Source organism: Balaenoptera borealis (assembly GCF_965194805.1).
Source record: "Balaenoptera borealis genome assembly, chromosome: 10".
In the NCBI taxonomy this organism is placed as follows: Eukaryota; Metazoa; Chordata; class Mammalia; order Artiodactyla; family Balaenopteridae; genus Balaenoptera; species Balaenoptera borealis.
Window position 1 is genome coordinate 94,843,721 of NC_138874.1, and position 24,795 is coordinate 94,868,515.

A 24,795-nucleotide genomic window follows, 5' to 3' on the forward strand; every position below is an offset into this window, starting at 1 on the left:
TAAAATATCCTCCAAAACAGAATTGTCTCACCATCTAAATTCCTAATTAAATTTCCTGTGATGACAAATGGACTCTATTGTTGCTGTCAAGTCACTTTATTAATTAAGAGTTAACACTGTTGTATGCAAGTTTAGCTGTTTGAGCCATAGACAGTATTTAAGATATAGTATGTTAGTAATGCTTAGAGTCTAAAGCCTCATCGTTTGGTAGATACACAGCAACAATATGTTGTATAAATACAAATTCTGGATGTTCAAAGGCAGTATCATAACATAAACTTTATTTCTAAAATACAAATGATTTGATAAATATGTAGATATATGTGCATAGTGAATATATATGCAAGTATTTGTGTGTATAGACATATGTACACATATATATGTACACATAGATATACATGTATATATGGAGAGATTTAGACAACAGAGATACAGTGAGAGAGAAATCCCAAGGATCTAGGGTCACAGCAAGACCTTCGAAAAGTTATACTGTTAAAAAAAACTAGTGGTACCTATGTGCCAGATACTATTCTAGATGAACAAATCAAGAAGAAACCCCTGTCCTCGTGGACTGCATACATTAAATAAATGTGACATACAAATGACTCTGTCATGTTACCCAGAATACTCTGCCAAGGGATTAAAATATTTTCTTAGGAATTCCAGGAAGCATACCCCAGAATACTCAGAATACTGCCATCTTTTTTCATAAGGATCTCTGACCATGAGCTGACTTTTCCAAATGATTTCCCATCCTTTGCTTAATCACTAGATATGAAAAGAAAACCTTCCTTCTTTCTGGGACTTCCTCCAATACGGCCACTAGGAAGTTGCAAGTATTGAGTTCTAAGTTCTGTAAGGCGAAGGTTCACACATTCAAGAAGGTTGTGCAGTCTACTTGAATGGATCAAGCCAAATGTGGCTACTCATCACAATCAAATCTGACATGGCCCTAGAAGGTTGGGCATTGAAGATACGTATGGTCCTAAAGTCAGGTCTTCCCTGTTTTTGTAGCAAAGAGACATACTGGTCCTCCTTTTGTTCTGTGTTCTCCTTATCTCATACTGTGATTTATCCTGCGTTCTCTTGAATGAGGCCTCTCTGAACTCATTGCATGCTTCTCTTGGGCATTACTTTGCACAATAGTGCATGTACACCAATCTCTGCATGACCTGGCGTTCCCCAGCAAATTTAAAGCCACAGTTTAAATTCTGTATTCATCTAATAGTAAATGTTAATTTTCTTTTTTTTTCTCAGCTTTGGATGAGGTTTAGCTGGTCACATGGATATGAGGGAGATTGACCTCAGGGCTAAACCATTGACTGAAAAGATGATCTAGTACTTCTGTTTTTCTTTCCTCCCCAGTAAGACTCCAAGGAGTGTGGCAGAGCTTTTGTCTCCCTTCTACCTTGCTTATCAAGATTCTTTAAATGCTAGTAAGTAGAACAGGAACTAGAATAGTGCGTAATTTTCTTATGTGGGATTTGAGGCAGACAGGTATTTGTCCTTCACGGAATTAAGATGAGTTTGGAAGCAATCATCCAAGTATAAACAATTCAAGCTCCCTATTTGTAACTTTTTATTAATTCAAAGTTTCTCTAGTATGAAAATTATCCAGGGCTCCTTAGACAGCCAGAAGTGTAGGCCCTGGAATGATTGCCGAGAGGCAATTTCTGGCTCTGTCTTAGGTTTAAAAAGGCCTTTAAAACCAAGTGGCCCACTACGGATGACCACTGCTTTTCTCGCATGGAATAGCAATGACAAAGACTAAAGCAGGAGTTTAAATAATTTTATATATTCTTTAGGAACTTCGAGGACAGGAGGTCCATCTGGGGACAAGATTGCTTAACCTTGACATTTAGCCAAAAACTTATTTATGATGTAGGCTATTTGAATTCTGTATCCTGCCTCTTTCTGTTAACCCTGACTCTGTAGTTCAACTGAAGTCAGGGAGAAAGAAGGGCTAGCTCATTCACACTGAGGTTTTATTGCCTTGTTGCCTTCATTTGGAGGATATAATATATATAAGTTTGTGATGGTTAATGTTGTGGGTCAACTTGACTGGGTCATGGCGTGCCTAGATACTTGGTCAAACGTTATTCTGGATGCTTCTGTGAAGGTGTTTTTGGATAAGATTAGCATTTAAATCAGTAGACCCAGTAAAGCAGATTGTTCTCCCTAATGTGGGTGGAACTCATCCAATCAGTTGAAGGCCTGGTTAGACCTAAAAGGCTAACTCTTCCCTGAGCAAGAGAGAATGCTTCTTGCCTGGCTGCATTTGAACTGGGACATGGCTTTTTCTTGCCTTTGACTCCAACTGAAACTTCCACTTTTCCTGGGTCTCAAGCTTGGAACTATACCATTGGCCCTCCTGCATCTCCAGCTTGCTGACTCACCCTGCAGGTCTTGGGACATGTCAGCCCCCATAATTGTGTGAACCAATTCCATATAGTCAGTCTCTCTCTCTCTCTCTCTCTCTCTCTCTCTCTCTCTCTCTCTCTCTTTGTCTCTATCTCTATCTCCTCTTCATTCTGTTTCTCTAGAGAGCCCTGACTACTACACATTCATTCAGAAACATTTCATGAGCTTCTGATATGTTTTAGACCCTCTTAAGGAATATCAAAGAGGTGAATACAATTATATCTACCTTTAAGGAGCTCTCAGTCTGGTGTGTTGGGGGGTGCGGGGAATGAGATACACAATCATCAAGAATCCCTAGTTATATAACCAGGATACAAGTAGAGGGAAGTGAAAACTTCACATGTATGAAATGCGACAACTGAGTCAGTCTGGAAGTTTCAGTAGCAATTCACCAATGGACAATCAATTAATAGGTAATAGAATGTAAGCTCAAAGAAAGCACACATTTTAAACAGTTTTGTTGAGCACTGTAACCTCAGTGCCTAAAAGAGGGTTGGCATGTAGTCAGAAATCACTTGTTATTGGTTGAAAGAATGAATGACTTCAAAGCAAAGGAAAGAACCATGAGAGAGCATGACTGGGGTTAAGGGGTTGAGCCTATGAAGGGTCTTAGGTTATGTTTAGGAATTTGACTTACATCCAGAGTGATGTTCTTGAAATTGGAAATATGGAAACACCACTCCTCTTCTCAAAATGCGTGGAGGGCTTTCCATTGACTTTAGGATGAAGTCCAAACTCATTGAATGGTCTATAAATATCTACACTGAGTCCATGTCTGGGACCTCATTTCTGGCCCCCATGCTCTGACCACCCTTCTCTGATCTACTGGTGCCTTTCTGCCCCAGGGTCTTTGTCTGTGTATCCATCTGGAATGTGCTTGCCCTCCCGACTTGAACAACCAAGCTTCTAATTAAGTCTTTCAAGTGTCAGCCTAAGTATCAGTTTTCTGGCACACTCTCCTTTAGCCCACCAGACCGGGTTGGGGCCTCACTCTATATATGGCCTTAGCCCTATGTATTTTTTCCTTCACAACACTTTGGGCAATAAATATTAATGAAAATGGCAGTTGGTTTAGTAGGTTCCCCTCCCCCTTCATCTAACCTTAAGACACAGACACACATGTGTTTGCACATAAACAACACACACGTGCACACACACACACTGACTTTAAGTTCCCATGAGGGAGGATCTTCGTGTATTTTGTTTTTTGACTGCCATGTGCATCAGTTTTGTGCTAGCACTGAGGATTTAACCGTATATATGTATTAAGTGATTGAATGAAGAAATGAATGAATTAACACATGACTCTTATGGTCCCCAATAATCTTAGCACCATTGTGAGTATAGTGACTTCTCTGGCCCATGGCTCTAGCATTTTAGGGGGTTGCTTATAGATCCCCAGAGATTCTGAAGTGCTCTGATCAGAATCCAATAGTTGCAAGTTATGGGCACCTGGAGTTGGGTAGGAATCAGAGCAGCCTGTGTCTGTGTGCAGACATGTGTATAGGGGGTGATGAAGCAGGGGTGGAATGGCAGTGGGCGCAGAAGGGCAGCTAGAGAACGAGGACCATCCTGGGAATGATTCCTTATTTCTTCCACTTTCTACAGAATCTCTCCAGTGTGCGGTTCTCCCGGAGGCCAAAGCTCAGGAGCATGGAAACTTCTAACACCGTGGCTTTATAGGGGAATCTGTGTGGGAGAGATAGTCCCCAGCTTGCAGGCATGGGATTTGCTTGCTTTTATTCCTCTTTTTTCCACTGTCTTTTCAAATGTTATTATTTCAGCATCTCCCTGGTAACCTTGACAGAGGAACCATCTAGTCTAGTCTAATTCACAGTGAAATGTGACCGTTCTTATTACTTAAGGCTGAGAACAGGGCTGGATAATTGACAAGCCGGAGGGCCTATTGCTGTCTCAGGCAGTGGCTCTCCAGCTGACAAGGTGCCTGTGGCTGTTAGAGCACTTGGGACTCTTCGGTCCACTATTGGCCCCCAAATTAGCACTTTAAGGAGAGCTCTTTTTGGCTTGGCTCAGATGTGGCATCAGATGGAAAAACACTGCTTTCCTACAGCCTCAAAGCCACATTTGAAATTCTTTCTTGATACGAAGTGTTTTAACCAATTGGTTGTGATTTAGCTGATCTTTCACGGGGGCCAGGGAGAACCTGGCAGCCTCCCAGGGGGAAAACAAATCCCCAAAAGGAGGGGTGCAGCTTCCCTGGAAGAGAATAGATAACTTCTTAGCAGGAGTCAGCAGCAGCCAACCTGTGTCTGCTCCATACCTTCCTTTGTGTCAGGTATCTTGCTGAGCTGTCTCTCAAACTTGATTTCATTGACATTTTGCAATAACCCCATCAGGTAGATCGGATTATTGTCCTTGGGCAGAGGAGGACACTGGGGCTCAGCTCGCACACTCAGTAAGAGGAAAACTGAGGGCAAGGAATGTGAGTTTCAAACCTTAGGCTCAGAGCTGAAATTTGAAGAAAGATACTAGAATTCTCCAAGGTTTGTTCAATAAAGGACTGTGGCGTTTGGGGCAAGAGGGGCAGGGATGTTATTCACTAAGTATTGATGGGTACCCACTGTGCTACCAGACACGAAGTCACAGCAGACCCATTCAAACACAATCTATCTGAAAAAATATGACAAACACATGAAAGAGCTACAAAACAAGTAAATGGTAAGGGGGTAGGACAAATTGTAGTTGCCAATGGATATCAGAGAAGAGATTAAAAATAGAGTAGCCAAGTAGGGCTTTGTGTCTGTGCAGAGAGGGAGGAGCACAGGTATTGTAGGTGGGGGAACAGTGTGAGCAAACATGGAGCAGTAAGAATATGAACTTGCCTGGCCTGTGCAGGGGAGAGTGACAGATGAGAAGGGCCAGAGATGCTCTCAGCAAATTTTCTAGGGCCAATTGCCTCGCTGAGTCCCTGTATAAATCCAATTCTAATTGGCATAAATCTCTGATCCATTGTTCTGCCAGCAGAACTAATAGCCAAAGTGAAGGGGGAGAGAGAACATTTTGCCTAGAAAATTATACAAACCCCAAAGCTGCGGAGGTTTAAAAAAAGTGAAGACCTTCTTTCTACTTAAGAGACCGTGACCTCATGCTTAGCAGCGAACATGCTCTCAAATATAGCCCTGGAGCAACACAGAGACCTAGCCCTGAGCTTAAATACATTGTTTAGCCTCTAGTAACTACGTCCGATCAAGTCGTTGGAAATGAAGCAGTGCTGCTTGCATTGATCTGTTTTTCAGTTCTCTGTTGTTTGCTAGAAGAGTCTGATTTTACTTTGCCCAAAGTAAGTCATTCGAGTAATCAGCAAATCCAGTGGAACTCGCAAATCATCGCCTCTCAGGCTGGCTGCTGGATTCACGTCCTTCAGGTTGTCACCAGACTTGCCATCCATTCAGAGGCCCGCTGAGTTGGTGCCAAGGAACACAGAAGCAGAATGCATGCCTACGTAGGGGGCTTGGATGATATGGGGAGGTACTGGCAGCTGGCAGTAGGCTGGGAAGAAAAGGCTTATTTTGACCCATGGGTTGCTGGGTGGGATGGGGTGGCGGCTGAGAACATAGATCTTGGAGGTCCACACTCCAGGGACAGCACTCAGGCTGCCACTTAGTATCCCTGTGACCTTAGATGTCTTACCTTCCCTCTGAGCTTGGGGTTCCTCATGTGAATGTGAGAATTAAGTGAAATAACCTCCACTGAGTGACATTCGAGATGTTTGCAGTCTCCGGAGTCTAATGATCAAGAAATGGGCCACCTTCAGGGAAGAATTTTGGCCAACCAGGGCAGGGGTCAGCAGACTCTCTCTGTAAAGATTTTTAGACTTTGCTGGCCACAGGGTCTTTGCTGCAGCTACTTGCCTCTCCTGATCCGGTGTGAAAGCAGCCATAGACCACATGTAATGAATGGACATCAGTGTGTTCCAATAAAACTTCACTTACGGACACTGAAATGTGAATTTCATACAATTTTCACATGGTATAAAATATGTTCCTTCATTCACTTCCCCCACCATTTAAAATGTAAAAACCATCGTTAGCTTGTAGGCCATCCAAAACAGGCCTTGGGCCAGATTTGTCCCACTGGCTATAGTTTGTTGACTCTGAACAAGAGGGTACATGGAGTTTAATCTTTTGTGGCTGTGTTATAAATACCATCTGAATTGTTGACACAATTTCTACAAACTCAGAAACTCTCCACAAACTACTATCTGTACTACTTATCCATATCCATAAACTACTTCAGTTGCACTGTCTTATAGATGTCCCTTGGTATCCACTGGGGATTGGTTCCAGGAAACGCCCTGCTCCCCTGTGGATACCAAAATTCATGGATGCTCAAGTTCCTTATATAAAATTGTATAGTATTTGTATATAAACTTTGAACATCCTTCCAAATACTTTAAATCATCTCTAGATTACTTATAATGCTTAACAATGTAAAAGCTATGTAAATAGTTGCCAGTGTGTGCCAAATTCAAGTTTTGCTTTTTGGAACTTTCTGGATTTTTTTTTTAATGTTTTTGTTCCACGGTTGATTGAATTTGTGGATGTGGAACTGGCAGATATGGAGTGCTGACTATATTGAATAGACAAATCATGTGAAGTAGTTAAGAAGCTTCCTCATTTCTTATTTTAACCATACAGACAAGTCTCACCTCTTTCAGGAAGCCCTCCACAATTCCTCCAGCTCTTGCTTATTTTCTTTCATTAAATTCCTATCTTAAGCTTCAGCATTTGGATCACAGATATATTTAGTTTGGCCTTCACTTTTCTTAATGGAGCTAAAATTTGCAGGCAGAAACATCTTGCAGCACTGAGCCCAAATGCCCGTAGTCCTACAGGCTGCTGGAGCTGCATGGCACCTGCCCAGTTTCCACTGTGTGTGCTATTTCTTCCCCCGCCTCTCATCTGATGTGCATGACTTCTCCAGCTGCATCAGCTTACTCATTGTTCATTTAAGTTGCACTCCTGGCTCCTGTAAGATTTTGAATTTATGATTCACAGTATAGATTCTACACCCATAATTTCATACCTATATTGTTTTCTTACAGTTCTTTTTGAAAGTTTTAAAAATACAGTCAAGTACAAAAATAGTATTATGAGCACCCATGTGCCAACAACCTGGAGTTAATAAATATTAACACGGCATCGTTTGGGTTTCAGAGTTTTAAAATAAATAGCATGGCATTCCAGGTAGAGTTGGTTTTCTTGGTATTGCCCATTTTCAGAACCTTTCCCCTCACTCCCTACACAGATCAACCACTGATGTGAATTTGATGTATATCCTTCTAGTATGTCTGTCGATAACTTTTAATACATATTTAATTATCCATAGAAGTATAGGTGGTATTGCTTTGTGTGTTTTTAAATGTGTAATTATCTAAATGCTGTCATTCCTCTACATGCTTCTGTCACTCAGTATTATCTGTCTTGGGACAAATCCATCTGATCCAGACACATAATGCTGTGGCATTATGTCGTGACATGAATATGCACAATTTATTTCTCCATTCTCCTGTCGATGGACATTTAGGCTGTTTCCAGTTTTGCACTATTACAAACAGTATTGTCCAATCTTTGTATATGCCTCCAAATGCATACACAGAAGTTCTCAGAACTGCATACCTAAAAATGGAATTGCTGGGTCATGGTGAAATGGCATTGTCACCTTTACTTTTGCACTGTGTTCTAACTGTTTTACATATTGGTCATCTCTGCAGTTGAGGTCTTTTTTAGTCTGAAAGATTCATGAGGTTGGCAACTGTCTTATTTGTCATCCTCTGCAGCCCTGAACATGGAGGCCTGTGCATAATTGGGGCTCAGCAGATACATCGAGAGTGAATAATACTATTGGCCTGAACTGAAAACTATTTAAAAGAAGGGGCTGAATTTTATCTTTTTCCCGATTCTTTTTATCTCTTGGTTCAGGATTTGACACAAAGTAGGAGACCGAGAAATATGGCGACAGAGGAAAACGGCGCCTCTCCTTCCCCTGCTCTCTTACAGCTCTTTTGACTCCCAGATATTTCCTCCTCTCTCAAACCCCATCTTGAGCATCCATCTTCTCCCTCTTGTTTCCATCTCTTAGGTTCTCCTTCATCACCCAACTCCTGCCTCATCTTTCACAGGTTCACAGACCACACTGCCATTGTTGTGGACTTTAAACTTTCAAACCCGTTGAAGGAGCTTATTAAGTTTTGAGAAAAGAGTCAAAGTTGTTTGGACATTGAATGATTTCTTTCAGTGCATTTAAAAATCAGCTTTCTTTCTTTTGCCTCTTCGGGTCCAATGCCTTTTAGTCTCTTTCTCAATCTTGCCTTCTTCTCTCCTGGTACTTATTTTCAAACCTTTTAATCCCTGCCTCTTTTCACCATCTCACCCAACATCATATCTTGTAACTAACACAGGCTCTGCGTGCAGGATTCCTGGCTGTTGATTCCCTGCCTATTTCTATTAAGGTCTAGTTCATGTCTCACTCTCACTCAATGCAATTCCCCTGCAGCCGCTGACCTCCTTTACTACTAATCCCTTCTACACCCTGATGGGAAAACAGTCAGGTGGCATAGATGCACACCGAAAGCCAAGGATGTGGCCTGAATTTCTGGAGACCAGCAACTGCTGGCCTCGAAGCCTGGCCTTTCCAGGACGCTGCTCTTTCTGCTTGGATATGAAATCGCTCCTCAGCAGCTCCCTCCTTGCATGCAGAGAGGAAGGGCCTATGGAGGCAAAGGAGGCGTGAGGGAGCCTAGGCCTTTCAGAGAGCTGAACTCCGTAGGAACACTTAAAGGAGGACTCAGGAATCCACATGTGTCAAGTTGCTATTGCAAGAACATTGATCATTTCTTTATTCAACAATGTGTATTGAGTGCCCACTACAAGTTAGGCACTGTTCTAAGAGCTCCAGGAGCTGGGCTAAGACATAAACAGGATAGCCAAGGTCCCTGCTGATGGGAAGTTGCTGTGTTCTACAGCCTCTTCTGTACCCGACAGAAGAAAGGTCAGTTTTGTATGAGGTTTATTTCAGCCCTAATATTTATGGAATATTTTTCCATAATCCAATTGAGTTTTAATGGTGGTGGTGGTAGTGGTGTGTGTGTGTGTGTGTTTGTGAGAGAGAGAGAGACAGGGCGAGAAAGATTTCAGGGTTACCTCTAACTTCCAAAAATTTAAACTCTGGCTGTGGATTCTGATTTCTGCTTATCTCTTAGTCTGAGAAAGAAGAACACTGTCAGTGAATGGAAGGGAATATCACAAAATATTAAAAGTGATTACCTCCAGTGGGGTTTTTATTTTCTCAGCTATAGATATTTAAAGTTTTCAGTTTTTTTATGAGAATGCATTCTTTTTATAATGAGAAGAGGGAAATCATTTATCAAAATTTACTCATGAAATAAAAAGCAGCTTCCAGATAAAAGAGTAGAGGCTGCATTTAGGTATGTGTAGATGATTGTGTGAGTCACACTTACTCTACCTTTGAAGTCATGACCTAGAGGAAGGGAGAGTCATAACTACCCACCATCACTCCCCAGTGCTGACTAATGCTCTGAATAAATTAATACTAAATCATTTCAAATAAGCAGGCTACTAGAACCCAATCAAAGACAAGAATGGAAAAAGACAAATCCCACTCATAAAATAAAAATTCAGGAAATTGCTAGATAGTGGCTTCTGATGAAGCAGTGCTCTAAATAATCTTTTCAAGGTCATCTGGTTAATTTATGCTGCATTTGTAAGTTATTGCGTATTTTAAAAATTAATGAAAGATTTAATTATATCAGGGTTGCCTGTGACCTTTTGTGAAATGACTTCATCATAAATCTGCAGGTATTTCAGAACTGTTTTCCAGGTTTCTAATAATTTGTTCTTAAATTAATAACATCCAGCCAGTGAAAGGAGTTGAGGCGGAGTAAAAGGACTGAGTTGGGATTTGCGGTTTCCTAGCAATGGCTAATTCTGAGTCCTGGACGGAGGTGGCAGAGAAGATGGTGTGTGACTCACCAGAACCCATAGCTGGTTTAATTGTTTACTTAGAAGAAAGAGAAATAAATCCAATGTGTCAATAGGGGAAATTGCAAGTAGCCAGTCTGGGTCATTGCAGAGCCTTTGATTTGGGGCACGTTTATCTACATGTCAGTGTGGAGGCAACACCTGGACCAATGGGAGACTCCCTCTTCCCTGGTACCCAGAGGGATATCCCCCTCATTTGTGAACTGAAGATCTGTGCTTGCCCTCCATCCTGCTGGCCATCCATGAAGTCCAATTTAGATTCCGTCACCCTAGTATCTCTGACCTTTACCCACCTTAGGGGCTTGATGAGAGCAGCTAAGCTGTCTCTGGAGGGCAGCTCATTTCCCTAGAACCCAGAATACATCATTGTCTGTGTCATTCTGATGACTCATTCGGCCCATTAGACTGTGCAGAGGAATGACAGATCTTAGCACATCAAAGAAAATCCTCTCTTAGAAGAACCTAGTAGCACACATTTATAGTTCCAGAGTTGCAGGCTAGAGCTTGGAAAACCCAGAGCTCTCTTTAGACACAGGAGCCTTAAGGAAAAGCCAGCAAAATGTGGAAAGTGGGTCTTGTCTGAAGCCTTTCCTGGTTAACCGTAACCCTGGATGTGATCATGTTCTTCCAGCAATTACTCATGGTACTATTGTCACATATGGCGCACCATGACTCAACCTGCAAGCCGCAAAGGTATCCCCATGAAAAGCAGTCAGTGTTGGTGAAAAAATTGGGGTTCAGGTGACTTGGGTTCTAGTCCTTTGTGTTCCTGAGCAGACCACTACTTTACTTGGGGCTTGATTTCTCCAGCTAGCAGGTGAAGGGGTTGGGCCAAAGGTTTATCCCCAAGGACCCTTAGTCTTGAGTACTAAGACTTTATAGTTCTGTTTGCTCTTTTCCATGCCCAGGAACTCCCAGCTAGAGGCCAAACCAATGAAGATTGCCATAGTTCAGGTTCAAGTACATAATTCTCCACATAGTAAGTGCTTTAGACCTTGAGACAAATTGGGCCATAATTGGAGCTCTCTAGGTAACATCTTCTCTGCCTATTTCTCTTTTCTTACTTCTTCCAGCTGTGCTTTCAGTTTTATATATTTCATGGTGTTTTCTGCCTTTTATGCAAGCAGCCTAAGAGATCCCCCCACCCGTGCCCATACCTCTGTGCCAAACTGTGCAGTCAAGTGATTGCTAATGAGTCACAAAATGCTTAAAAAGGGATATGAGAGCCTTGTTGAAAGCGGTGCTGATAACTGTTATAACATTAGCAGCAGCTGCCTAAATTGGACTCCTGGCTCCAAGAACTGTTTACTGTGTAACCTTTCACTGTGCTAAGGGTGACACTCAAAACATAGGAAAAAAATGCTACAAAAATTCAGAGGAAAGAGATCATTTTTCCTTCCGAAGAAGGAAAGGAGTGGAGAAGGAAGAAAGATCACAGAGCGCATAATAGAAAAGTTAGCATTTAAATTAAAACCCAGAAGAATAATCCATCAAGAAGATAGAAAAATCTCAAAACCTGCATAGTGCAATGATTGCATAATACAAAAACCTACAAAAACTCAAGGAGAATTGGAAGATTTGAAATATTGTAGGGGGATAGTTTAATAAACTTCACATAGAAACCAACAGACCAAGCAGTCCAAAAGTTAGTGTGGTTTTGGATATGAATGACACTATTGCAAGCTCGATTTAAGAGAACTATATGCAACCCTCCACACAACAAATAGAGAATATGTTTTCTAAAAAAAACATTTAATGTATTTTTTAAATTGACTACATGCTGGGCCACATACAAAGGCTGGACTAATTCCAAAGAGCTGATACCATTGAGATTATATTCTCTCTGTTCAATCAAAATTTTAAAATGATAAGAAAAATAAATTTAAAAAACCCCACCTCATCTGCTTAGTTTTGTTCTTTAAAAGAGAAATCAAAATGGTCACTACAAAATACTTAGATTTGAAAAGATTTCCTTCTCCTTTCCCCCCTTCCAAGAATTACTGCATATTATTTGACTTCAGACTTGCAGAATGGGTGGGAGTTGGACAAGATCAGATGTTGGGACAGGCGTCCCTGGCAGAGGAAAAGCAAGCGCTAGGAAATCATGCTTCTTTTAGTGGAACAAAAGGGAATTCTGTCTGAGCACAAGTAACACTGTGAAGTAGCAGGAGATAATGCTGCAAAGGTAGATAGGGAGGCTCTTGTATCAAATTCAAAGTTCTTAGCATGATATTCGTGACTAAATCTTGTAAGAGGTTAGGAACAAGAGTAGGTACCTTGGGAGTTTTCTGCATAGAAATTAAAGCTGAAGAGATGAATGTCATAGAAGGATATTAGGGGACCTATTGAGCCACATATGAAGAACCAATGTCAAGTGTAGGGACAGATAAGAAGAAGGCTTAAGTTACCAACAGAGATGTGAAGAGGAGGAGTGGGGGGAGAAGTACACTTGGAGAAGTAAGAGGAAGACAGGGAGGATATGGTGTTACTGAGACAAAGGGTTAGGGAAACTGAGGAAGGCCTCTGCTCCTTGGGAGAAGATTACCATGTGCTCACACAGGAAGTCTAGAAGAGAGATCACTTGGACTTTGAATACCTCAGGAACACTTCTGAGAGGAGATGGCATTTAAGTCGGGGCTTGGGTAGGTTTTAGGACAGGAGAGACTGAAGGAGGATGTTTCTAGTGAAAAACATGGCAAAAATAAGGTGTGAAATCAGGAGTATGTGTGTGGGGTGTGTGTGTGTGTGTGTGTGTGTATGCTAGGGACTCTGCTAAATGTTCCACAGCTATTATCATCAGCACGTGTGTGCGTGCACACAAACACAACTATCTATGTAGACTAAGCATTTGTAGAAAGGGAAATAGACCAGTTTGGCAAGAACAGATAGGGGAGAAGGAAGAAAAGTTTGGAAAGGAATATGATGGAATGGGATGAGATGGAATGCTAGTTCTAGGAACGTGGTCCCTATTCTATAGCCATAATTTCTGAGTGTAGATGTGGTGTCATTGGAATAATGTTTTAAGACAACTGTCTGGAAACAGGTGGAGGATAGGTTTCATGAAGATGGATGTAGGGTGTAAATGAGTGAGGGGGCAAGAGGTACTGAGAGCCTGGAATACAGTCTTCAGACGGAGGAAGAGCAGCCAGTAAGAGCTTTGGCCTCACATGAATGTCAACTTGAAGCCTAGCTCAATCTTGACCTTGAACACGGCCCTAGGGCCTCAGTTTCCTCATCTGAAAAGGCTATACCTAAGATTCTCAGGCCTTGTGTGGAGGATTCGGGGTAATAATAGCCAGGGAACATTCAGCAGAGTCTCTGGCACCTGACAAGCATGCTGTCAATGGTGACCGTCAGTGGTGGCCATTATTAGTATCAGGGCATAAGAATGGGATACAAGTGGAGTTGGTGAATCTGAGAGATTTTGTAGAAGTGTAAGAAAAGGATTGAATGTCAGGCTAGAGGTTAAGAGAGAAAACATACTGAGGGCTGAGCCTCTGCTAATGCAGAGGTTTCTAGCCTGATGTCTGAGAATTCAGTTGAGGCAGTAACAGAAAGAGGAAAGTCAGGAAGAAACTGGCAGAGTCAGCTTTGGCCTTGTTCTCTTTCTTAAGGTTTTCTTCAGGCAGACAGAGATGGGAGAGGTGGGGGTTACAGGAGCTCAGGGTGCTGGTGCTGGAGTGACTGAGGAGGATAAAGGAAGGGGGAGGGCCTGGGGCAGCTTGATGACAACACAGTATTATCCTAGTGGAGTTCCACCAGATGTTCCCTCAAAGGTCAGTCTGCAGTGACATCCTGCTAATCTAACTCCCCACGCACTGTTGATTATATATTTTGCATATTTCCAGTGGTTTCCTAGTGATGAATTCTTGTTATTTTCCTCTCGGAAAGATTGTGGTCAACCACTGTCTCCTTGAAACTTCTTACAGCTTTTATAACTGTATATAAAAGTTGGTGTATTTGGAGGTCAAAAAAAGAACCAGGTTACTATGCAGGGGAGAATCAGGTAACCCAGAGTTGCTCTCCTGTAAAGACGAGCCTTTACATAGCCTGCTCCTCTAATTACATTTAGTGTGGCATTGTTTCCACCTAAATTATAGCAATTATATACCAAGATACCCTTTGAAATCATTTAATTAATGAGTAGCTATCCCTCTGTGTGGATGGAATTCTAATGAAGTCTTTTTATTTTTGTAAACCACCTCCATCCCTCAAATTAATCACTTCCCTCCGCACAAGGTTTCCTCAGGTCTGGATGGTGGATTAGAGAAGGTGTGTTATTTAGGATCCCAGCAAATCACGGTTGTTTGTGGAAATCCTAGCACAGACCGTGATAACAAGGGGTAGAGAAACTGCTGCTATTTTTCCTGAGATTGTTTTAGTCCTCCTAAACCTCAAAGGGCACACAACTCAACCATGATCTTTGGCCCAGAAATAAGAGTAGATAAAGCTATTACCCCAATTTTGGAAGAAGTGGATGGTTTTGATAGATTAATTCTACCCATTAATCAACCCAGAACTATTTATTGAGCATCTGTTATATGAAAGAAGTGCCGGTGGAGACAAAGCTGAATGACTCTAATTGATAAATCCTTTGTGTATGGCGTCACCAGGAGACAGATAGCTTATCTACCTGGAGGTAGACATAGGGATTGAAAGAACATAAACTCTTGGAAATCGTCTTTAAGGAGCCATGTTCCACCTAGACTATTTTTGCATCCCATCCTTTCAGTATACGTGTCACTGATTAAAAATGATCTTCTGTGAGGAAGCTGAAAGCTTGAGAGATGAAGTGATTTGCTCAAGGTCACCTAGCTAATTTAGTGGCTGACAAGGACTAGGAAAAGACAAGTCTTCTATTTCCTTGCCTACTACTTTTGCCACCATGCCCAGACCACCTGTATGTTCAAAGTTAAACAACCACACAAGAGGACACTCTGTAACCAGAGTCACATTAGCAGTGCAGACAGATAGCAACAGAGGAGATTAATAGAAAGAGAGAGATGGTCTCAGGTTTGTAAAGCCCAAGAAGAAGGCAAATCTTGAGTGGAGCCAAAAACTCTCATGAAAAAAAAAATCCAGGTGACAAGGTAAAAAGAAAAAGAAAAACAGAAGTAATAAATTTTAATAGATTTTTCCTGAAAATCCATATTGTGAAAAATGGCTCTGAGAATTCATTTATTTTGTTCTGTGGTGGGGAGTAACTTCTTCACGGGAACTAAAGGGTAGACTACCTGTTTCCAGACAGTCATCTGTATTTATGTATGAGGTATCTACTTTCTGCAAGGCTGTATAGAAGATGTCACACACACACACACACAAAAGACAAAGCCCCTGCATTTTAGGTTAGTATTTACCTTGCAAAAGGAATTTTGAGCCAACCCTATCGAAACCTCTTGATGAGCAGGGCCTTGGGTATGAGTCTGTGGGGGTCCCAGCAATGAGAATGATGGTGATGGTAATGAATATTTATTGTCAATTGGGAGTTTTCAAGATTTTCACATATATTATTTTGGGGTTTTGATTATGTTGATGAAAATATGCTTTGAGTTAAGAAGGGGGACTGGGAATACATTTCTGAAGAAGGAGGTCAAAATAGTTTATCTTGGTAATTGCAAGGAAGTGGGACTGTGGATGACAGTGAATTTGAACACGCTAGAAATTAGCTTTTTTGCCAAAGACTTGAAAATGAAGCCACCCTCTCAAATTGCCTTGTTCCCTTGGTACCCAATAATCAGCCATTCTTTGTCAAGCAACTATTGTTGAAAGGCTTTATGTGGTCCAAAGAAGTATAAGAACATTCCCAGCCTTACAAAGCTTTCTAATTGGTTGCTACAAATTTGACCAAAAATACAAGAAAATTAAATTCTGCATAAGCGGTCTAGAACAGTGTTTCTTAACAGGTGGTCCTGGAGACAACAACATCAGCATCACCTGGGGAGTTATTAGATATGCAATAATCAGGCACCCAACACTACTAATTAGAAAGTCTGGGTGTGGGACAATCTATATTTAACAAGCTCTCTAGTTGATTCTGATGCGGACAGTGGAGATCCTCTAGTCTAGAGATAACGGGACCATTTGAGTTTCTGAGGAACGAGAGCTCAGTATTATTGGAACAGTCACAGAAGACTTTCTAAAAGAAGTAGTACCTGTTTTGGGAATTACATTATCCTTTTGGAGATGTTCCACATCTTTGGTTCCTCCACGCTAGCCATCTCTTGAGTTTGTGTATTCAATTCGTTTATGAATCACTTTGTTTCCCAAAAAGTTACCACAAGTGGGACGAATATGCTGCCCCTGCTTTACTGGTGATAAACTTAGAGGAACATTTCCAGGAGATGAGAGGCTTTTATCGGGGAAGTTGATTTCTTCTATTATTATTTAGAAGCAGTCTAGGTTTTCTCTTTCTCCAATCCAGGACCAAGTTCATCTAGTCAGTGTTTATCACCTCAAAGTGATAGACGTGGTTTCTAATCCCACTGACTTCTCTGCCGGGTTCTCACTTCTGCAGATCCTGTTGTGAATTTTAACATCTGTTCTAAGAGTAGTTATGAAAGGGGATGAGAAATGCTTGAAATTAAGTTAGTCCTTATTTTATCTCTGACTTAGTTTGCTGTGTTTCTGTCATTTCTTCATCTTCCATGAGCTCCAATCAGAAGAGCAGTGAATGAATCCAGTATTGAACAGAATTAGGGAGGCCAGATCTTTGCAAAAGAGAGACCCTGCATCAGAGTCACTTATGCCCCATAGGAGGGGGCCCACCATGAACTGATAGTGGATGGAGAGAGGGAGTACATCAATGTCTGAAAGTTACTAAGGGGTTTTACCCTACTAATTTTAGTTGGGATCCAGTGAGAAAATGAACAAAGCTCATAATCCTAACATTAAATGTTTAAAAATTTGCATCTGGCACAGGAAAATGACCCCGTGGGAGAGCATACTAGCCAACCCCTGAGTGGAAATATCAGTGTATCAATTTACAGTTCGGGGAAGGACCTGGAAAACATGGTGTAAGGAAATTTGGGTTAGAAGCCAAAGAAATACTGGTGAAAGGAATGCACCTACGGGAACTGGAGAAGAGAAGAAGCTAAGTTAGTCCACAAGTTCTGAATGAGCCTCTGTTTTATGTTCAGTTCTGAAATGAGCCCTCAGATCAGAAACAGATGTCCCTAAAAGCCGGGAAGGCCAACAACATGGACATCCTTAGAGGCTCAGGGTCAGTTAGGCCACATGTACTTGGATGATGCCAGCATCCTCCTCAACATCAGCCCTGGGAAATGGTTAAGCCTGAGCTTGAAGTTCTCTGCTTACTAACTCCTGAGCCATTCCTTTCCTGTGTGGGCAACTTTGTCTATTAGAAAGATCTCTCACATTTTATAAACCTTTACATTTTTATTTTTTGTTATTTTTTAATACTCAAGAGATCTCCCTAAAGTGCCCATTTATTTATTGTTCTTCCCTCCACTGCCCCTTCCTAAGTCATCCCCAGGTTAACCAGCCATAGTTTTTATACCACTCCTTGGATTGGTAGATGAACAGTGGTCTCAAATCATATCGCCATTTGTATTATTTCTTGTGCCTCCTGTAACAAATTACCACAAACTGGGTGGCTGAAAAAACAGAAATTTATGCTCTCATAGTTCTAGAGGCCAGAGTCCAAGGTCAAGGTGGCAGCAGGACCGCGCTCCCTCTAGTGCACTAAAGGAGAATTCGTTCCATGCTTGTTCCATCTTCTGATGGCTCCAGGTGTTCCTTGGCTTGTATCTGCATGACTCGTCTTTGCCTCTGTCTTCACATAGCCTTCTCCTCTCTGTATGTCTCTCTTCTTTGTATCTCTTATAAGGATACTTTTCATTGGACTTAGGGCCAGGATGATTTTATCTTCAGATCCTTAACTCACACTGCAAAGACCTTTTTCCAAATAAGGTCCCATTCACAGGTTACAGGGAATAGAACATGGTCATGTCTCTTCGGGGAGCCACTATTTCATCCAGTACATCATCTGAATCCCTCTCTTTTTCAGTGGTCCTTAAACTTTGGGAACTGTGAACCCTTTTGAAAATCTGATAAAAAGATATGTAATGTCTCCATAGATAAATACACACAGGCCAGTAAATACATATTTTTATTTCAAATTTCAGGAGATTCAAACTCCGCTAACACCGCCAAAGCCCCTACATGTACTACTCACGTATATCCTTCTTGAATGGTGACATCCAACACTAAGTACAATTCTCCTTTGTTATGTAGTTAATGTAAAGCAGACCAGGATATTGTCTCTTTTGTTCTAGAGAATATACAAAATTCTGCATTCATTAATGCATTCTAAGATTACCTTAAGTATTTCTGGTCTCTCTGAAGTGTTTACTTATATTAATTACATTGTATACGAAAATTCTTAAGCTGCATCATTATCATTATCATCATCATTATTATTATGTATCCTGAGCTGCACCAAGCCCCATTTCTTTTATCCAATGCTTATGTAGTTGCCAGGGAGGGGCCTGATATTTTCCGCTGTTATGTCATATATTATTAAATTCAGCCTGTCTCTTCAGTCTGTCAAGACCTTTTTGGGTCCTGATTCTGCCGTCAAGCATATTGACTGTTTCTTCCAGCTTTGTGTCATCAGAAAATGCAACTTCCAATGATGACCATTATTTTCATGTCATCAAGTCATTAATAAAAATGATGAACAAGAAAGAGCAGACAGCAGGTAACCTTGCAGCTGACTACTCACCCCCTCCCTCCTGGTTGATTTTAATGCCTTAATTAGGTACTGTTCAGCCACATAATTTTACTAGCACCTGGCTCATGTTTTTTCATCTTTTCTTCAAGACTGCTACAGCAGACCATCAGATGCCTTGTTGATATCTGGGTAAATCATGTGCCTCATATTTCCTTCTTCTGTATGCTTAGTAATCCTTTCATAGAAAGGAATGAGATTCATCTGACATGATGTATTTTGTGATCTATAAAATAACTGTAAACTGTTTGGAGTAGGTAGAGTGTTTTGTTTTTTGTTTAGCATCACTAATATCCTGCTACTCAGAGTACTCCAATCAGGGAAGACTTTCTAGAGGAGGTAGCATTCGAATGTGAGAGGATTTGGATAGGCTGGATAGAGAGGGAAGAAGACATTTATCAAGGTTTCTCCCACTGTTTGTTTTTTCTTGATGAGCTTTTAACCTTATTCTCCTCTCTTAAAACAAATAGAAACTTTTTATGAGATAACTGTTTTGTTAAAGATTAAAAGTTGACTGACTCATGACCTTTCCGTGAACTGAATCATAACTAAATGGTAGAAATACCTTAGTGTAGACCTGGCATGGATGTATTGGATTTGGAGACCAATGAATATAGCAAGAATGCAATAGAACGGAGAGAACATCAGGGCAGGTACCCCACGCAGTACTGGCCACACGGTCCAGGGTATGCTAGCCTCTTGGCTCCTACTACTCAGGGCTGAGGTAAGATTCATGCAAAGATCATACGATTTTACTAAAGGAGACACCCACGGTCACTCCCTCAAATCTGTTTAATCTTTTTTATTTTTCAGACAAAGCTCTAAAAAGCTTTATTTAATGAGCAAATGATAGAAGATTAAAAATCATTTCCTAAGGTGTATTCTAAGTTGTGTGATCTATAAAACAATTCTTTCTCCATTTCACAATTTTAATTAGCTCCATCCCTCCCAAAGCATCCTCATCTTTCAGATAGCAGAAGGAAATGTCCCTTGAGGAGAGTTAGTCTCTTAGGTGTCACTATGAGGATATTTGAACTTGGGAAGAGGAGAATCCAGGGCTGTGAGCATGATTAATTCTTGCTGGAATGGAAGCCATCCGGTTCCTTGAAAGACTTCAGAGGGTTTTGGTTCCCGGCATGATTGGTCTCCCCTTTACATCACTCTGATAGATGCCTTGCATTGTAATTAAAAGACATGCCACCTGAGTGGAGTATGGATGATCAGTCTTTTTTTCTATTTTTCTAGAAATGATTGATCATTCATGTTTATAGGGCTATCAACTGCTGGACTTTGAAAAGGTCAGTATTGATTATCTAAGTCGCGCAGAAAGTGTGCTTCTTTGCTATACATAAATATGATTTCCTTTTATGAGACGACTGATTTTTCAGGGCAGGGGGAAAGAGGGAGGTATTCACATGAATTAAGCAATGAGAATTTCAACTAAAACACACTTAGATTCAGTCAGAATATTGGAACTGGCAAGGTCATACTTTAGATTAGCTAATCCACACCCACCCCTCCCAAGATACACACGTACAATTTACTTTACAGATGAGAAAACTGAGTCCCTGCCTGTGGACATAGTAGCTATAACAGTCGTGCTTGCTTTGAGAAGAAGACTATACGTGAAAATACGAGGAGCAGGTCTACCTGTGGAGAGGATTGTAGATGATTGGGGAAGATTTTTCCTTCACCATACCTTTCTATATCTGAAATGCTTCCTGTAAAGCACATATATTACTTTTGCAAAAAAAAAAAAAGTTGGTTTTACACCCACAGTGAATACTGTGTCAATTGGCTGGAGTTGTGTGGTCAGTGGACTTTCCCCTCAATAGGCTTCACAGACCTGGCTTTAGAAGAATCATTAAAGTCCAGGCTGCAATTCAGCCCTCTGTCCCTCCAGTCCTTGTGCACTAGACTAGACACTGTGACTGACTATGGGGCTTTATCTGCTTGCCTTTCTCATTTGTCCCCTAAACACTTAGAGTTTTTGGCCACTTCAGCCTCCGCTCGGAATGGCAGTTGGTGAAGGTGGGCTACAAATCTATCTTCAGCCGGCGCTGCGGCAAAGAGGATTATCAGACCTGGCACCTGCTCAATCAGGTACAGTGCAGGGTAGGGGGTCCTGTCTCCTAGGAACAGGGGCCACTGCAAGCCCTGTTTGGTCCTATTGGGCCTTCCTATTTGGAGAAGGAAAGTAGTGGGCCATCTGGGGGTGATGGTGGGTTTCGGGGGAGGGATTGAAACCCACACACCCAGGTCTAGCAGGGGCAGGTGATATTTTGGGACCATTGTGCACCCTGGAATCCTGATCTACTCGTTGAAATCACCGAGCAGCCTGGGGAAGTGGTGATAATGGTAACCTGAGATTTTAGTGCTACCCATGGAGAAATAAGCCCAGAAAACTAGGAGACCACACCAATGATGTGATCATCTCAGCTTTTACTGGGAAGCATGAGAGCATTTCTCAGACCAGCCTGAAGTCAGGACCCAGGAGCGTTGTGGACAGGACCACAGAGAAGGGGTGAAAGGTGGAGGTGAGGGGCTCTAGCAAGGCAGATATTTAGTGCTATGCAACATAGGCAGACTTCTTTTTTCTTCAGAACTATTGGGTCCTTATAATTTGTACCAACAAATTATTATCCTTCTCTTTGTGCCCTTGACAAGGAATAAGGGCTTGGACACAGTGGTTTATCATAGAGAGGGAGCTTATTGGGTCCACTTCAATTTTACCCTGAAGATGATGTGAAAAATATGCCAGAAGTGGGTTCTTTTCCACTGGAATTTCTGCTGACGCCATTCGGGCAATTGCCGGGTGATCTGTGAGGATGACCTGGGGTGTTTGCATTCTCTATGGAGGTGGAGAAGAAACAAGACGAAGTAGCCATCACTGGCTAGGTTGGGTGGAGGGACAGTGAGAGGCCAGCCTCCTATAGTGTTCCTCTTGCGGGGTAGTAAAAGATCAGCCTTTTAATCTTGGAAACTCCTGAATGGTTCCTGGGAGGGAGATTTCTACATAGAGTGACGAGAAGAGAATGAAGAGGCTAACGCTGGTTTATTTCACCATCTTTGTGTTTTTCTGCCTCTCTCACTATGGACTTTCTTCGTAAGGGGGAGCCGTGCGTCATGGGAGAAAGGAAAATATTCAAGAAACGCAAGCCAGGAGCTCAGTGTGCCCTGGGCCGAGACTCCTCAGGGACGGTGGTCTCAGAACCCTGTGTCTGTGCCGACTGGGACTTTGAATGGTGAGTCCCTGGGCATCTCATTGCCAATTCCAGCTAGACATTTACTGGTTGGGGGGATGAGGGTGAAGATGAAGCCGGGGAGGAAGGCATGACTAAGAGATAGGTGTGTCTGCTGGCCTATGGGCCTGGCTGCCCCAGTTCCTGGCCAGATGGGATGTCTGCATCCCTGGAAGGAGGATGGGAGGAGGCGATTTCACAGGGAAGATCACTGTTCTATCAGAGCAGCATGTCCAAGGGGACTTCTTCCCATCTTCAGTTAGCATTTGTCCTGGAAAGTCCCAGAGAGGTGGGGCTGGACACAGAGAGCTCAGAGAGCTGCCACCTTGGACAGTTACCTCCAGAAACGTTAGCTAGAATTGTGCTCTTCCAAATGAGCTCTCTTATCGTCATTTCTTTTTTTCTCCCTCTAATGACAACCACAAAGAATGACTTTGACTCTCACCTATTAGCTAATGACTCACAAGTTTCCAAATATTTACCTCCATCTCTGGCCTGTCTCTCCTCTTGGATGGGGACATTTGTATCCATCTATTTACTCAGCATCCATCTTCCCTTGAATTGCTAATAGGGATTTCAAACTTCGTGTGGCCAAGCAGAATTCTTCCTGAACACCCACTAGTGGAAGCAGTTTTTCAACTTTTCTTAAGCCACCCACCCCCCATCCCGGACCAGCTTTTCCAAATTCAATAAAACACACTGATATCCACTCAGTTGCTTAAGTCAAAATCCCAGGAGAGCTTGATTTTTCCCTTTACCCTCAGGTCCAGGCCATCCACAAGTCCTTGAAAGTCTCTATTTCCAAAACACATTCTAACTCAAAGCACCTCTACCCATGACCACTGCAATCTGGATCACTCCAACAGTTTACTAACTCACTCTCTGCTTCCACTCTGGTCACCCTGAAATCTATCCAAAATTATATTTTAAAAACCCAAGTCAGATCTTATCACTCCTATACTTGAAGCACCCCAATGGCTTCCCCTCTTCCTTAAAATATAATCTAATCTTCTTTCTTTGCTCCACTGTAGATGATTGACCCATTGCCATTGTTCCTTAACTTCTTACTGTTCTCGCCTCATTCACTATTTTGCAGCCACACTACTATCTCCTACACTTTGATTAACCCAGACCCATTCCTAGCAAAGGAAACAGCGAGTGCAAGGATTTCTTCCACATCTCAGCATGGCTGGCAACTTTGGATCACTCATGCCTCAGCAAAAATAGCAGCTCCTCAGAAATGCCTTCTGAGACCATCTAATCTCACCTACACCCTGGCACTCTCTGGCACATCACCCTGTTTAATTGTCATCTTATTATTCATCACAAATAGAGAGATTGTGTTTTGTGTTTTTTGATTTCTTTATTATTGCCCATCTTTCCCCAGTAGAATGGAAGTGCTGTGAGTGCAGGAATTTTAGACATTCTTTATTGTTGCATCCTCCATGCCTAGCCCACAGGAAGCATTAAACTGTCATACGATGTTTCTGAATGTTGTTTCTTTTAGGAGAGTCAAAAACCTTCCCAAACCTGGGAATGGGTGATCCCATTGGTGATCGCAGGGTCATCCCAGGCTGATTCCAGTTGGATGAATTCTTCCTCTGTGTCACAGTCAAAAACTGAAGTTCATTTGAGATATTTTCATCACCCATTCCAGGTTAAAAGACAAAGCTAAGGGCTCAGGTGTCAGCCTATAGACATGGAAGGGGCAGGACAATGACAGAGCTGCATTAGGGCTTATCTGGTGTCTAATAACAGAAATAAGTCCAAATGGGACTTATACAGAACCCTCACCCCCTCCATCCTCATTGCATCCAGCCTGTTTCTTGATTTGTTCTGTAAGCCATCTTCCATTTCCCACTTTCTACTATGACTGTAAGTGGTAACAGCAAGCCCGCTAGTTGACCATGACTGCCCCCCTACCTGCTCTTCATCCCTGAACTCATGCCTTGAAAAGCTTGACTTCAGCAAGAATCATCCAAATGGGATGTGCTAAATGGAATTTAATTTAAATGACAGGGTCCTATCTGTAACATTTTTGACTCTTTGAAAACAAAGGATATTTTCACAATTGGGAAGAATAATTTTTAATTATTAACCACAATCCGGAAAAATAGTCATAGCAGTGATACAGTAGGCCACTCAGAATTATGGTACATGACATATTGATGTCACCCTGAATATGCAGAATCTGAATATCAGGCTTCCTTGTGTCCTTCTGCAGACTGACTCCGTAGAGGTGCAGTGTCTTCGCATATGTCATGCTACATCTTCTCCTGTGTCTCTCTGAACTGTACTAGACCCTCACCCATTGTTGGGAAGCCTTACAATTGAGAAAGAGTAGGAATTGTAATATAAATAT

General features: G+C 41.9%; 1 protein-coding gene across 4 annotated transcripts in view; it reads left to right on the plus strand.

The window, feature by feature from the left end:
• Positions 1-24,795, plus strand: part of SORCS3 (sortilin related VPS10 domain containing receptor 3) — a 584,946-nt gene that overhangs the window by 513,736 nt on the left and 46,415 nt on the right. For all 4 annotated transcript variants that reach the window (XM_082408251.1, XM_082408252.1, XM_082408253.1 and 1 more), the window contains exons 15-16: positions 21,177-21,294; positions 22,303-22,436. In XM_082408251.1, the coding sequence (XP_082264377.1) occupies positions 21,177-21,294; positions 22,303-22,436 (252 nt within the window). The remainder of the gene's footprint in view (positions 1-21,176; positions 21,295-22,302; positions 22,437-24,795) is intronic.